Source organism: Pan paniscus, chromosome 14 (assembly GCF_029289425.2).
Source record: "Pan paniscus chromosome 14, NHGRI_mPanPan1-v2.0_pri, whole genome shotgun sequence".
NCBI lineage: Eukaryota > Metazoa > Chordata > Mammalia > Primates > Hominidae > Pan > Pan paniscus.
In genome coordinates, this window is record NC_073263.2 from 74308539 (window position 1) to 74325835 (window position 17297).

Here is a 17297-nt window from a genome sequence, read left to right on the forward strand (position 1 = left end):
CCACCCCACCCCGCCAAGGTGTAGCCTCTGTAGCCTCCTTTGATTGCAAGTAATGCAGTCTCCCTTTCTATCCCGGGAGGGGTGGAGGAGAGGTCTTGGCGAAAGGAGGATTTTTGGAGGAAAGGGGACCCCAGGCAGTTAATTTCCTAGCCCCTGTCAATCATACTTCTCTGGCTAGGACTCATGTGCAAGAAAGGCACAAGCTTCCTCATCTCTTACCTGCTTGCTACAAAGAATTGTTTAATAGCAACTGTAGTTGGATAGGGTATCCGAAGAATGTTCATAGTGTTGAGACATGAGATGATGAATTTAAAAAAAATTGTAGCTATAAGTCCTTTAGTTGAGAAGAGATCTGGGCCTGTTGTAACCTTTAGTTTCCTCAGAGGCAGATCTGAATTCATTCATATTTGATTGCTGCGTATAAGCCACTTCACTTCTCTGAGCTTAATACTTTCGCAAAATAATATCACTAATAAGTTACTGCTATAGCTTTCAAGGTTGTTTCGAGGATCAGTTGAGAACATTTATATGTGATACTTTTTTTGTAAGCTGTATCATAGCCCCAAGAGTGTGAGGTTTTGAGTTGTTTTTTGTGACACATTTGTCGAGTACATTTTAATAGTTAAAATTAATATCTATGAGACTTTGTAATTTTAACATGCATACTCTTGATTTCTTTTTAGTTTTCTCTCTGTGCTATGGGAGATGTCAAGGAATCAAAGATGCAAATAACACCAGAAACTCCAGGAAGGATCCCTGTTTTAAATCCTTTTGAAAGTCCTAGTGATTATTCTAATCTCCATGAACAAACTCTCGCCAGTCCTTCTGTTTTTAAATCAACAAAATTACCAGTAAGTTATTCCTGACTAGTGTTTACAACTAATTTTAAATGTAAGTAATTACAAATAATTTTAAGTGTAAACATCTGTCTTTACAAGGTAAGGAGGAAATACATTATGGAGCATATATAGCTGCAATATACTTTTTAAAATTGTAGTGTTCATTATAATCTAGTGGTTAGGTTAATAAGTTAGCTAGAAGATTTTTTTTTTTTAAGTTCAAGAACATATGTTAGCTTCCTGCAGTTGTGGGTGTAGCTACATTCTGTGGTTGACGATATAGCTACTAATGCATTAAAGAAGAAGCTGCATCATCTAATATTCTGTTCTCACTTATTTGGCAAACATTATTTGAGTGTTGCTATGTGTCAGATACAGTGCTAAGCAGGGATTACACTGTGAACAAGTTAGGATCATTAGGCACAAATCCTTAAGGAGGTTATACTCCGATGTAGGGGTCACAAACTTTCTGTTAGGGGCCAGACAGTAAATATTTAAGCTTTACAGGTCATTTGGTCTCTGTCACAACTACTCACTTCTGTCTTGTATCACAAAAGCAGCCATAGCCAATGTGTAAAGAGATAAATGTTACTCTGTTCCAATACAGCTTTATTTATGGACACATTTGAATTTCATATAATTTTCACATGTCACAAGATTTTTTTTGTTTGTTTTCCCAACCATTTGAAACTGTCAAAATAATTCTTAGCTTGCAATCTATTATAAAAAGAAACTAACCCCTATTTTAATGTGTTAAACAGAACTAGATGAGTAATATCAAGGCAGTGTGATAGGTGATATGATTAGTGCTTAGGACAATAGTAATATGAAGGAAAAGTGTTCTTCAGGATACTAGAAAAGGCTTCATCACTTTATCTTTTTTTTTTTTTTTGGTAGAGATGGGATTTCACCATGTTGGCCAGGCCGATCTCGAATTCCTGACCTCATGTGATGCACCCACTTCAGCCTCCCAAAGTGCTGGGATTACAGGCATGAGCCACCGTGCCCGGGCCACTTTATCTTATTTTACTGTTATTTGCTACACTGGATAAGTTCTTTTGACCTTGGATCTTTCAACCTACCAAGTTACTTAGAAAAACTGCAAATAGGGTGGCTGTTTCTGCTACACTTTCATACAGGTTTTACAATGAGCAAGTATGTACTAGTGGAAGGTCGAGCAGTTTATATTGAGTCATTTCATCAATCTGACCTTATGATTTTTAATTGAATCATTAAAATTTATCTCTTGGTCTTACTAAAAATAAATAATAGATTGACGGCAGCTTAATCCTCAAAGTTGGAATGTATGGCATCTTGTGTTTTTAGGACTGAATTTGCCTAGAATATATTTCTAATTACAGATTAGGATTTGGATAAACCTTTAATTCAGTTGCATGGTTGAGTACAGAAAGGCAGCACTGGTTGCCATTCGTAATTATTTTAAGGATCAACTATGTTATGAGCTTTTGCAGCCATCTCCAAAGTGACTAAGGACTTTAATTTCAGTTCCTTCTTAGTGAAAGTAAAGACGTTTGTTAACTGTGAGAGATTTTTACTTTTACATGGGCTTAGTTTATCACACTGATGAGTGTTAATTGTGAAAGTTTTATATCTTTATTACTCTGTTGTGATTTTTCTCGTATTACGTAATTCCAACCCAGGTGAAAGATTCTGATATTTTAAAAGAGATACAGGCTGGGCGCTGTGGCTCATGCCTGTAATCCCAGCACTGCCAAGGTGGGCTGATGACTTGAAGTCAGGAGTTTGAGACCAGCCTGGCCAACATGGTGAAACCCTGTCTCTACTAAAAAAAAAAAAAAAAAAAAAAAAATACAAAAATTAGCTGGGTGTGGTGGCGGGTGCCTGTAATCCCAGCTACTCAGGAGGCTGAGGCAGGAGAATCGCTTGAACCGGGGAGGTGGAGGTTGCAGTGAGCTGAGATTACACCATTGCACTCCAGCCTCGGTGACAGAACGAGACTCTGTCTTAAACAAAGAGAGAGAGAGATACAATTAGGTCAGTTGATCGAATGTGATATGATTACCCTTTGCCATTTAATTTCATGGTAAAGTCAAATTTTAAAATATAAGCTTTAAAATATTTTCATATTATAACCATTCATATTATTTCTCACATAGGTTAGCATTTTGATGAACTATTTTAGTTTGCCTTTACTCATAAGCTCACTTTCTTTTGTTAAGACTCCAGGGAAATTTAGATGGTCTATTGATCAACTAGCTGTAATAAATCCTGTAGAAATAGACCCAGAAGATATTCATCGTCAAGCTTTATACTTAAGTCATTCTCGGTAAGTTTTCCTTTCTTGCACCTAAGTCTAATAACACTCTCAAGTGAAGAGAGGTAGGAAATTCTAAATGTTGAGTATTTTTCTATGTAAAGGTATCAGGGAGAAAAAATTTTGATGCAGATTTTTCCTATCTAAATGAATGAGTTCAAAGAACTACATTCAGAAAGATTTTCTTGCCAACAGTTCCAGACCTGAGTAGATACCTTTTTCTTTTACAAGTAACCTTTTCCCTCTGCTACTGAGGTGACAGCTCTGTACCCCTAGCACTCAGTTAAGAGAAGAACATTTTGAAATTGGCACTTTTCTACATGGTTGTGGCTTCTGCCATTAACTTGTTTCAGTTTGTCTTTTTGATGGTTTGGGGTAAAGCAAAATGCTGTTTCATTGTTATCTATGTTTGGGGAAACCTAAAACCCCCTTAAAGAGTTACGTAGGCATTGAATGGAAGGGTATCCATTAGCAACAGAGCGGTTTTTTAGACATCATCCAACTGTAACAATTCACTTGGAATCTGAATTACATTTTCTAGAATTCTACATATCACCCAGTGCAGTCTTATTTGTTGATGTGTTGTTTAGGTTTCAAGGCACTAATGTACTGCAGATTTAGTTTTTTAATACAAAGTGTAAGGTCATATTATTCGTTTGTAGTTTTAGGGACTCTTGTTTATATGTTTTATAGTCTGATTTTTTAATATTTGAAAAAAATCAAATACATGGTATGACCAGATTTTAATTTGCTGTCCTAAGGTAGACATGTTGTTAGTCCAAAACATAGGATAATCCTTTTCCCTTTGACTTAAGAATTCAGTCACACAACGTTGCACACATATTGAGATATTCTGGTAAATACTTACTGGCTTTTCTCCTCCATCTTCTCTTTGCTTGGTAACATGATGACCATTCACTCATAAAATTAATGTCCACCCAGACAGAGTGTTAATAGGAAGGGAATAGAATGAGGATAAAGCATGAAAGGATTTTAACTTAAATTTAAATAATACCTTTGAGGCCAGGTGTGGTGGCTCACACCTGTAATCCCAGCATTTTGGGAGGCTGAGGTGGGCAGATCACTTGAGGTCATGAGTTCAAGACCAGCCTGGCCAACATAGTGAAACCCCATCTCTACTAAATATACAAAAACATTAGCCGGGCATGGTGGTGCACACCTGTAATCCCAGCTACTCGGGAGGCCGAGACAGGAGAATCGCTTGAACCCAGGAGGCAAAGGTTGCAGTGAGCTGAGATCATGCCATTGCACTCTAGCCTGGGGGACAGAGCAAGACTCCATCTCAAAAAAATAAAATAAATAAGTAAATAAATAATACCTTTGAAAGAGAAGGTGAGATGAATGTCTAAAAGCAAATGAGTCACAGTGACTAATTTTTTGTTTCACACGAACTTAATTATGCTTAATTATTTTGTCTCATTTCTTCAATATATTGAATGATGGACAATTATTATATTGATCAGTCAAGAAATACTTATTGAGTACTGTGAGGGACTGTAAGAAACACTGAAGAAGTACAAGATACTAAGAGTCAAGAGTCAAAAATATAATTAGACCAAAGTTGTAACACAGTGCTTCTGTTCTTACTACTAAATGATATATTGTCTGCAAAGGTTTATAAAGATAATCTTGGTGTCTCTTAGTACATAGATTTATCATATAGAAGAATGGAAAAGAGTGGGAAAATATTATAATTTAATTTAATAATATAATTCAATGAATGGTTATGGCTTCTACCAAGGATAGTCAATATATTCTTCACAGAGCATCTCGTTTCATCCTTAGAAACAAGCAGTGTCTTTCAGTATCTCTTCTTACATATTAGCCTTCTACTTCAATTCTTCCCATCCTTTTCATGCCACCATCCACACAGAAAATTGTAACTGTAAAGCATACCAGTGTAAGCAGGTGAGTCTTGGCCATGTAGGTGACCAGTCCTGAGGTCCCCTCTCCTTTGCCACCCTGCAAAGGCTCAACATTCAGGCCACACCTATACCTATATGCATCATACTGGTGTTCAGTGGTATGCTGGTCAGGATGCTCTCCCCTGTATGACTTCTTAGAATCTTGTTTGATCTGACTCTAGAGTATTTGGCCACAGTGATTTTTACTGTTTCCAGCAATCACCTGAGTATTTCATGTTCTTGAAGTCCCTCTGATGAAGTAGCAAAAGGTTTCTGAATGCAGTAATCCTAGTTCAGAGCTTACTTGCTATTTGCTAAGCTTGTTATGTGCTGCCATTTTGACCATGATAAAATGAAGAGAACCATTGATAAGATGAAGGCCATTTTGTTATCCTCAAAATGGCTACTGTTCAAGCTGGGATATGTGGGTTGACACTGTAGTTTATTTTCTCATACTTCTCCCACTTGAAAAATCTACTTAATTTCTGAAATGTATACATTCTCATATAAGCTTTATTAAGCCATGAGCAAGTCTATATGTGAAAAAAATTCACACCATGGAATACTATGCAGCCACAAAAAGCATGAGATTGCGTCCTTTGCATGGACATGGATGCAGCTGGAGGCCATTATTCTTAGCAAACTAATACAGGAACAGAAAACCAAACCCCTCATGTTCTCACTTATAAGTGGGAGCTAAATGATGAGAGCATGTGGACATATAGAGGGGAACAGCACACACTGGGGCCTGGTGGAGGGTGAGAGGAGGGAGATCAGGAAAAATAACTGATGGATTCTAGGCTTAATACCTGGATGATTAAATAATCTGTACAACAAACCCCAATGACACAAGTTACCTGTGTAACCTGCATTTGTACCCCTGAACTTAAAATAAAAGTTAAAGAAAAAATTCTGAGACAAAATAATTTTAAATTGTAAAAAAAAAATATGTCTTACCAATTTACTGATGGAAGGCAAGGATTCTTTCCTGTAATGGAATAAAGAAGTGGTCCTAGAAAGCTAACTGCTGAGTCCTTGGCAAGTATATGCTTTGTGCTTGGACCCAAAATTTTATATTAAATCTTGTAGCTGAGAAGTTTATATTGCAGTAATTGCAGATTGTATCAAAGTGAAAAAAAAATTCATTTGGAAAAAATGTTATATTGTCAGTGTTTTATTTCAGATTTAATATTTTTGACTGTTTAGAACTATCCTCATCTATTTTACAGTAAAAGTTGATTCTAAAATTATTGCCACGATAAACTTGTTATAATTGAAGAGAAAAACTTTGGACAATTTTTAGATGTATGTTGAATTAAATACTTCTTAATTTGTATTAAGGGACAAAGTTTATCAAATTTATATTGTTAAAAGCAATTTAATATCAATGTAAGTCTTTTGAAATAAAGTATCATTGCATTCAAACTTTGAATGGAAAAGAGGGAGGTAAGCCTAATAGCTAACTGCTGAATTTCAGAATACTGCCATTTACTAAATGTTACAAGATACCACTAGTATTAATTATAAAGTGAGCTTAACATTTGCCAGTTTTCAATGAAGGGAGATTATTTATTTGAAAGGTTATTTTTTAAAATGTTCAATAAGCTTAAGTAATAGCATGGTTATTTTTCTTCTTTATCTTTGTATAGAATAGATAAAGATGTGGAAGACAAAAGACAAAAAGCCATTGAAGAGGTAACTTAAACTGTTACTGATCATTAAATCAGTTAAGGATCAATTCTGCATGTACATCACTTCTTTTAAAGACTTTCTTCAATTCCTTCACTGTCCTATCTCCCCTCCAAGCCCTTCGCAGTCCCATCTATATAAAGCACCCTTCTGTACTGTCCTAAGACCAATAATTTCCAGCTATCCCAGTACCTTGCATAGCACTTGTATACTATTGTAATGATCAGTTTAGTGTTTCTGTCCCCTAGACGCAATCTTTTTTGGCCAATACTGTACTTCATCCTTTCATTCTCAGGACCTAGCACAATTTGTCTTCCTTGTGCCTTCAAAATGTTGATTAGCACAAACTTTGTTTCAAGTTGGAGTTTATGTAGAGGAAGTCGAATATTCTCAGGCCTTCAGAATCTAGATTGGCATTGGGAATGGCTTTGTCTTTTTTTGTTAATACTTTGGATTTTTAAGATATTCATGAAATAAAATCTCTTACTGTTAAACAGCAAAGGTATATCATAATGTAGGCTTTTTAAAAAATAAAAATAATTAAGTTTTTTGCTTTTTTATGTCTGTTGAATTGCCTTTCTTAGCATCTAAATAAGGTTATTATTATTATTATTTTTTGTTTTTTGAGACGGCGTTTCGTTCTTGTTGCCCAGGCTGGAGTGCAATGGCGTGATCTCAGCCCACTGCAGTCTCCGCCTCCCAGGTTCAAGTGATTCTCCTGCCTCAGTCTCCCGAGTAGCTGGGATTACAGGCATGCGCCACCACACGCAGCTAATTTTGTATTTTTAGTAGAGACGGGATTTCTCCATCTTGGTCAAGCTGGTCTCGAACTCCCGACCTCAGATGAGCCGCCTACCTTGGCCTCCCAAAGTGCTGGGATTACAGGCGTGAGCCACTGCGCCTGGCCCAGCATCTAAGTAAGGGTTACTTACCTTGTTCTTTCCTCAGAAAGTCTTTATGTGATGGCAGCATTTCTGATTTTTACTTTTCTGCCCCTCTAGCCCCCTCAACCCTCCTCTGTTCCTTAGCCGTACTTGGCTCTTCCGTACCACAAAAGACTATGTTTACTCCTGCTAAACATTACCTACTTCTTCTTCTATCTAGTAACTGCACAGTTTTTATTCTGACTCAATCACTTGGTTCTTCCCCACCTGAATATTCTCAGACTCTCAAAATTTCCAACATTTTGAAAAAATACTTTCTTTAAGAATCCTTAATTTTAAAGAGAAACCCAGCAGGTAAACTTAAGAAAATTTGTTTCTTTTCAATATATATTTTTGAAAATAGAAGAAACATATACATATAGTAAAAACAAAAAGAAAAAATATAAAATAAAAAGCCTCCTGTTTCCCCATCCCACTTCATGAAGGTTATGTCTATAACATTTCTTATGTGTACTTTCAGATTAATTTTACTTATTTAATAGCATATGTCCTTAAAATATTTTCGACAGATAGGATTATCATTCTCATACTATTATCGTTCTCATACTGCATCCTCCTTTGCTTCATGATTTTTCTTAGAAATTTTTGATAACCAGCATATACAGATTTTTACATTCTCTTAGCAACAGCATAGTTACCTAGCCCCTGTTGACAGATGTTTAAATTGTGTTTATTATTTTTCTGTCACAAATAATGCTGCAGTGATTTGTATATATATCTTTATATTCTTGAAATGGACTTAGTAAGTCAGAGGCTTTGTGAATTTTCAGTTTTGGTAGATTTTACCATATTGCCCTCCTAAAAGGTTATACCAGTTTATACTCCTGATTACAGTGTGACACTGCTTGATTTTCCATATCTCCAATATTGATTATTATCAGAATTCTTAATTTGTTCTACTCCTATTACTTTAAAAATGACCTTTTTTTGGTATTTCTTTACTTTTGAGTGAACTTATACATCACTTTGTAAGTTTATAGGTCCTTTAATTTTTTTTCTGGTAATTGTCTATATCTGCCCCAGTCCACCTTTAAAAAAAAAAAAAAGAATCTTTTCCTCATAGATTCATGGGTAATTTAGTTAAGAAAATTAGCTCTTTGTCATATGTATAGCAAAATATGAAGAAAATATGTTTGGTTACTTGCAAAACCTAGGGAAGGGAAAATACTGTGTTAGAAATGAAAGAGGAAAGAAAAGTATCCAAATGCTCTATCTCATTTGAATATACTGGCCAGTAGTGTGCTGGTGAATGTTTAACAACTTGCTCTCTGGTCGTGGAAGGAGCACGATTTATAGCGATTCCTGCTATCCATAGTGTAAGTACTCCAACCATGGCCAATTTCAAGCTACTGATGTGACATCACTGAATGGGAAAGGAAGAATAGTGGCACACCATTATATGTAGGAATTCCACCATACAGATACAAAATACATTATTAACCTCAAGAGCATAGACATTGATAAATATATAAAATAATTAGCAAGTGGTGAGTTTTGAATATTTGTTACCTTTATTTTTAATATATTTAATTGTAAGTTTACATAATTTTATTTTTAATATTGGTTTTAACAACTGGTGCACAGAATTATTGAAAATTTAATAATCAGATCTTGAGAGCCAGAACAAACAAGCCAGCTTCAGTGCCATCATTCATACTGGCCTACTTGCATGTCTCTGTCTTAATATATTCCTTCCCTTTTCATCCTTTTTTTTGTAACCCCATCAAAAAAACCTGGGAAAGAAATTTAAAATACTTTGTCTATGATTAATCCTCTTAGTTTAGTTTGCAAGTTTCAAATTTAACTGGTTGATTTGAAGTATTAAGATTCCTCTTTATATATACTTTAAATTTCTTCCATTTTTCCTTTGGTCATTTGTATTAAAATTTTTGCATACAGTTATAAAGTTAGTATATGACATGTTTAATAATTACTTGGAAAAACACAGGTACCGTCTCACATTTTGGGTGGAATTTATGCCTAATTGTATGACTTTAATTTTCCTAGTTTTTCACTAAAGATGTCATCGTACCCTCTCCTTGGACTGATCATGAAGGGAAACAGCTTTCACAATATCATTCCAGTAAATGTGAGTGTACTAAAAATGATATGAATAAAAATCAAAAAAGTCGGTGAATATAAAGCAACATATCATGAAGTGCCAGTATATCTGCTTTGTAAGGAGCTTGCTTTAAAATTCTGGATAACATAGAATTTAACTCCTTTTAGGGTTAGAATTAAAAATTTGACTAAAATTTATTGAATTTTTTTTTAGCTGTTATACTCTGAATTTAACTTTTTCTTCATGACTATTGTGAATGTCAGTTATAATGATGGTTATAGAGGATCCATAGATGAAGAAATAGTTGGCATTGAATATAGAGATGAGTTGTTAATGACTTTAGCAGTATTTTGAAGGTTAATATTTTAGATAAAACTGTAAATTGTGTTGCCTTTTGCTAATTTGCTGATTTCTTATAAAGGTAAAGAAAGGATGAAGACTTAATATGACCTCTGGGACAGTGTATTATTGCTGAGTATCTGCAAAATTAATAAGGAAATTAAAGGGCAAGCCAGTAAGCTAACAATTATCTTTCTACCTCCAGGCAATGGTTGTCATATATTTGTTCTCACTGCTCTTTGGGTTGTGAGGCAGTATTCAGGAATCACTTGTATATATGCATCCCTCATCACAGTGGAATTACACTGTCTATTGTAGTATACCTTAATTATGCTGTCAGTATAAGAGGGAATGTTTGTTCCCTTCTTTATCAAAAAACACAACATAATAATACAACAATAATAGGTAAGCTGGGTTAGTACTTTCTCTATGCCAGGACAGTGCTAAGTGCTTTCAGTAATTTCTTATAACTCATATGAAGTAGGTGTAATTATTGGCCCCATTTTATACGTAAGAAAACCTAGTTTTAGAAAGATGAGAGCATTTGTCCAGGGTTACAGAGATGATAAAAGTGGGAAAACCTGAATTCAAAATTCTCAAATCAGATGCTGTATTCTTAGCCATTATGAATTAGTGGTAGCACGCAATAGTAGATGGAAATCTGGATTGTAAAACCTCCTACTTTTATAAACCAGAGAGGTGACCTTGATCAAATTATTCTATCTCTTTGTACCTCAGTCTTTTATTTGTGAAATAAAAGGATTGAACTAGAGTTGTCCATTTACATCCCCCCTAGCTCTAAAATTGTGTGTCCAAGGTGGCATTCTCATAGATACTAGTTTTTCACCCCCAGATTCTTTACTGTTGGATTTTTTCAACAGATGAATCAACCTTCTTAAGTGATTTTTTAAATAACATTTTTGTATTCCAAGTATCCTGTTTTAGTTCAAGTGATGCAGGATCAAGAAGATGCTTAAAAACACTTTAGACTCTTTGAAACCTAATCAAGCCCACGATAACAGTGCAGTGGTTAATAGGATAGACTCCAGAGCTGTGCTGTTTACTGTGTTGTTGGGAGACAATTCTCCATAGGCCTCACATTTCTGCACACCTTTCATGAAGTGGCATGGACAAGTTCTGTTCCAAACTATCTTTTCTAGGGTGTTTGTCTTGGAAGGTAGAGATAGTGTGTCCCACCAGAGCAGAGGGTAAGTTTGTTTTGCTGTCCAGTATAGTAAAGATGATGTCTCCCTCTGGAGCAGATTTGTTTGCAGTCTCTCTTAAAAGAATGGGATTTCCTAAGCTTGGGGTTCCTTAGCTATGGTGAAAACCCATTGTGTGTCCACCAGCCACCTGGGTATTTTAATTTAGAATCTTTTAAGATAGAGAGCACTCCTCCCATGATTAGGAGAGACACAAGATGGAAATAAAAATTTTATTACTTACAAGTCCTAGGGGTACACAGCATACCTGAACACCACACAGGGAGGTCAGGAAGAGAGAGAAAGGAACCCATGGGCCAACGCCTTTATTGGGTCCAGGGCATTATCCAAACAGAGTTTTAGTTGGTGGGTTTAAAGCAAGCAGGCATGCATTGAGGAGGTCACACAGTGACTGAGAGATAGTCACTGTGGCATGTCTGTGTAGTCCATGTGCGGTATGAGGGTTGGGGGGTCAGTCAGGTAGGCCATATGTAGATGGCCCATAGGGAGGTGGTTACCAGGAGGAATTTATATAAGGCAGATATCTGGATCAACCACATTGAGGTATAGAACTGGAAACTGTCGGGTGAATGAGCCCTGCTTTTTGTATGAGAAAGTCCAACTTGTATGCAGAATTATAAGAATTCACTGCACTGGACTGTTTCATGTCATCTTCTTGGCACTTGGGAGCAAAGGGAATTAATAGGAATGTTAAGTTCATGCTGCCTGCTGTGCTGAAAATAATAAAGTCCTTTATCTTTGCCCCCAGAAGCCTCATGTCTTTAGCCAGCACCAATGGAACTTTGACATGTTCACCTGTTAGTTGCCAAGTTGGGTAGAATCTTAGACCCTTTATAGTTCTTGACAGTTGTGGCCACGTGTGACTATTTAAATTTAAAGTTAAATTTAAAAATGGAGTTCCCCATTCACAATATTCACATTTCAGGTGCTCAATAGCCATGTGGATATCGAGTAGTATAGATAGAGAACATTTCCATCATCACAGAAAATGTTCTATTGGATGCTACTTTAGGGCCAAGGTTGGCAGCCCTTAAGTGTAAAGGATTCAATAATAAATACTTAAGCCTTTACTGACCACACAACCTCTGTTGGAACCACTCCACTCTACTGCCGTACCACAAAAGCAGCCGCTGACAATATGTAAATGAATGTGAGTGTGTACCAGTAAAACTGTATTTAAAAAAATAGGTGAAAGGCCAGATTTGCACCATGAACAATAGTTTGCTGACCCTTACTCTAGTGTAATATTATCTAGGTTTGAATTGTACCCAGTAAAGCTCACTAGCTGTGTGACTTTAGATGAGTTACTTAGCTTTTCTGTGCCTCAGTTTCCTTATCTATAAAATGATGGTTATTGTGGTACCTCTAAGATAATGTACCTAGCACATGGTGTTTGGTTATCTACCTAAAGATTAACAAATAAAATGGTGAATGAGGGGAAAAGTGGTTTTGTTTATACATGTTAGCTTGTGCTGGTAGCATTTACTATTATTAATATTTATGCAGCAAGGTGCTTCAGTGCATATCCTCATGTGTTTTTATTTATGGACTTGAGTGAGAATTTCCCTGGGATACATACGCAGGTAGAGGATTTCTGAGTTATAGAGTATATCTTTACCTAATCTGACTACACAGTATTAGAGTGCTCTCTAGAATATCTGCACAGTCTGCACAGCCCCAGCAGTCCCTAGGGTTCCTGTGTCCCAGCATCCCTGCCTGACCTTGGCATTATCCAGCTTTTACATCTTTGCCTTTCCTATAGGTTATTTGACATTCTAAATGATTGTTTCAGTTTTCTTTTTGTCTTCATAGACTAATGACCTTTTACATTTCATAGAAAATGTCTATTTGTAACTCATTGATATGTTTCAATTGGAGTTGCTAACCTTTTTTTTTCCTGTTAATTTCTAAGATACCTTACATATTGTGGTTATATTGGTCTTAAACATTTCAAATGTTATCTCCCATTCTGTCATATGTATGCTACTCTTTGTTCTTGATATCCTGGGTTGCATAGAAATTTTTATTTTGGTGCAGTCAAATCCATCGATTTTTTTTTTTTTTTCCTCATTTGATTGTGGTCTTAAACTTGTCTAAGCCCTTCTAGGGGAAGCAACCAAAACACTTGGAATAGAGTTGAAAAGTGATGTGATAATGTTGCTGTAGGTGTCTTTCTGGTCTGAGGAAGGCAAGAAAGGCATGCTGGCAGAAGATAAAATTTAAGCTGAGATTTGAGTTAGACTCTTGGAATGCAGGGGAGAAAAGGCAGGGAGGAGAGAGCATAAGATAATACCTAGAGATGAGAGAGATACCTGTTTCTTGTTTGTTTGTTTTAGGTACTCAAATAATATTTAATTAGATGGCAACCATGCTAGAGAAATAGACATGGTTTTGAAAGGCTTTGTAAGCCATTGAGGTGTTTGGATTTTATCCTAAAGACTATTGCAGGGTTTTAGGCAGAGAGAGTATTGATTACATCTGCCTTATAGAAGGTCACTCTGCATGCAGTGACAAAGTCATCTGCATCCAAAATTTTCTTTATTTACCCGTTTTGATAGTATTTCACAGGGAAATTTAATTTATTCAGCAACCCACTTACCCATTTTAAAATTTAGAATTGTTAGGTTACTACACTCTATTTTGTCATTTTATTTTAGAATTCCTGAGTTGTTTCTGGTTTTGGGGGGAGGGGGGGTTTGTTTGGTCCCCTTGCTTTTTCTTCCTTTTATCTTACTTATATTAGTCTTTTTGAAATGGTTTTGGTTTTTGAGTTTTTTTAATCTGGTGATTTTTCAATTTATAAAACTTTAGAGTTAAAATAATTTGCACCCATATTTTTAACTCTTCTTGTGAAAGAAACTATATGGTTTTATTGATCAAATTTCAGGTTTTGTCAAAATAATCTGGCATTTTAATCTGTTGAGGACATTGAGGGTGGTAGCTAAAAGGTATCCCTAACCTTTTAAGGTTGACGTCATGAAGAGTAATCATCATTTCCTTAAAAAAAAAACATTACTTTGGGATTCATCAGTCCTACTACTGGGTATATATCCAAAGGAACCAAAATTACTATTTCAAAGAGATACCTGCACTCTCATATTTATTGCTGCATCGTTAATCACAACAGCCAAGATATGGAGTCAACCTAAGTGTCCATCAACAGATGAATGGACTTTTTAAAATGTGATATATATATATATATATATATATACACACACACACAATGGAATACTATTCAGCCTTAAAAAAGAGGAAATTTTGTCATTTGTGACAACATGTATGAATCTAGAGGACATCATGCTAAGTGAAAAAAGCCAGCCACAGAAAGACAAATACTGAATGATTTCACTTATATGTAGAATCTAAAAAAGTCAGACTCTTAGAAGTAGAGAATAGAGTGGTGGTTACCAGACGGTAGGGAGGAGGGGTGGTGGGGGAGATGTTGGTCAAAGGGTACAAAGTTTCAGTTAGACAGGAGGAATAAGTTCTGGTGATCTGTTGCACAGCCAGGTAACTATAGCTGATAATGAGGTATCATATAGTTCAAAATTGCTGAAAGTGGATTTTAAATGTTCCCACCACAAAGAAAAGTATTTGAGGCAATGGATATGTTAATTAGCTTGATTTGCTCTTGTCATAGTGTATACATGTATTGAAACATCACATTGTACCCCATAAATGTATACAATTATTTAAAGAAAAATGTAAAAAAAATATTGCTTGGTGACTCCTTATTTGCTGTGGTAATCCTTTAGTTTTATCCTTGTATTCCCTCAAAGGTAAAAAAATAATAGAAACATACCAAAATATATACTTATATATGCAGATTTTTTTTAATGTTGCAAAATAAGTTTCCACTTTCTTAATTTTTTACTTTGGAAAAAGTAATGCTAAAGCAAATGAAGAGTATACAACATAGGATTTTTCACTTAAAATGTCTTACAGGCACTAACATAAATAGTGACTCTCCAGTTGGAAAAAAGCTGACCATACATTCTGAGAAAAGCGATGGTGAGTATGAACACAATTTGAAAAGAAGTATGTTCCATATTAAGCTACATTGGATTCTAAACCCAGTTCAGGTAGTAACACTTTACTCTGGAATTGAAATTGTTTCCTTTTTTTTTTTTTAAATTTATTTTTATTTTTTTGAGACAGGGTCACACTCTGTCACCCAGGCTGGAGTGCAGTGGCACAATCAAGAGCTCATTGCAACCTTGACTTCCCGTTGACTTCCCGAGCTCCAGTGATCCTCCCACCGCAGCCTCCTCAGTAGCTAGGACTACAGGCACCCGCCACCACACCTGGCTAATTTTTGTATTTTTTTGTAGAGACAGCATTTCGCCATGTTGCCCAGGCTGGTCTCGAACTCCTGGGCTCAAGCGATCCGCCCACTTTGGCCCCGCAAAGTGCTAGGATTACAGGCATGAGCCACCAAGCCTGGCCTGTTTGGATTTTTTCAATGAGCTACATAATAACCATATGAGAGCTGACCTTTAAAAACAAGTATAGTAGAACAGATGCATCCAGCCATGTTTTAGAAATAGCACTAGTGTTTTGTTTTCTTGTTCAAAGCATGTGAATTGATTTCTGGTCTTGGAAAGCATTCTTTTGGAAATTGGTTAATGTGAGAAATCTCCCCCCAGATATAGGCTGGCTTCCTTTTCAAGTGCCAGTACCAGAGCCAGGAGTTAACTTTTACTATTAACACGTTTACACCAGTTGCGGAGAGTGTGGGAAACCACTTCTAGAAAGGTGGCAGGGTATGTAATAGAATGCAGAAATGAATAATTCCATTTGGCTGGAACATCACGGGGAGACGATTGACTGGGCAGCACATGCTGAATTGTATAGTGTATACTTTCATTGATTTATCCCATGTTTGAATTTGTTTATTTATTTGCTTGTTTCCAGCTGCTTGTCAGACATTGCTGTCTCTTCCTGTGGATTTTAATTTAGAAAATATATTAGGTAAATACTGTATTTGTTTAAACTTTTAAAAACTTGAACCAAAGGTTTTGTTTGGCTGGCTTTTTGTAAATGGTAACATGGGAAATATGTGGCAGTGCCTCTTTCTAAAGAAGTGGGGAAACTGCCCTGAAATTTCTCTTTTTCTTGAACATGGTTTGAACTAGCCTTATTATCATAGTGAACTTTATTACTATAGACAGAAACTATAAACATTTTATTGATATTATACTAACAATGTAGCACTTAAAAACTAAGGAATAATTTAAGATGTAAAACATCACATATGCAATTAAACTTTGCCCTCTTTTTGGGAAAAAATTCAAACATAGTGCATGCTGGCTTCTTAAAAGTTGAGTAACAGAAGTATAATTGCCCTTTAAAATGACTAGCTTTGCCTTTTCTCCTATTATTAAATATAGGTGACTATTTTAGAGCTGATGAATTTGCAGATCAATCTCCTGGAAACCTCAGTTCTTCATCCCTCAGAAGAAAGCTGTTTTTAGATGGGAACGGAAGCATCTCCGACTCCTTACCTTCGGCTTCTCCCGGAAGTCCTCACAGTGGTGTTCAAACATCACTAGAGATGTTTTATTCAATAGATTTGTCTCCTGTAAAGTGTAGGAGCCCCTTGCAGACACCAAGTTCGGTGAGAAGTATACTAAAAAGCAGTTGGCTAATATGCTGTCAAGCTTGAACCCACATTTTGTTGTTGTTCTATCTTAGGCTTTCAGTAGCCTGAAGCCATGGTTTTTGGTTTCTGTCTCTAGTAAATAAGTGGAAAAGAGGGATGAGGAAGGGCCTTTACTGGCCTAACCAGAAACAGAAACTAAGAACTCATGACTGTATTCTCTCCTTTGGACACCCCTGTGAGCTGCCCAGATTGCTTTCAGAAGGAGGGATGGTTGTCTTTTGAGTATTATGCTTCACAGAAACTAACTCTAGTTCATATGTTATCATTAGTCATAGGGATGTTTTAGGTCAGACTCTTCAATTTTGTATTTAGATATGT

General features: G+C 36.0%; 1 protein-coding gene across 3 annotated transcripts in view; it reads left to right on the plus strand.

The window, feature by feature from the left end:
- Positions 1–17297, plus strand: part of BORA (BORA aurora kinase A activator) — a 29607-nt gene that overhangs the window by 691 nt on the left and 11619 nt on the right. The window contains exons 2-8 of one of the 3 annotated variants that reach the window (XM_003827454.6): positions 684–851; positions 3041–3147; positions 6710–6755; positions 9701–9782; positions 15263–15328; positions 16232–16288; positions 16708–16934. In XM_003827454.6, the coding sequence (XP_003827502.3) occupies positions 684–851; positions 3041–3147; positions 6710–6755; positions 9701–9782; positions 15263–15328; positions 16232–16288; positions 16708–16934 (753 nt within the window). The remainder of the gene's footprint in view (positions 1–683; positions 852–3040; positions 3148–6709; positions 6756–9700; positions 9783–15262; positions 15329–16231; positions 16289–16707; positions 16935–17297) is intronic. The other 2 variants (XM_057299589.2, XM_008952795.5) reach the window with 2 other exon arrangements.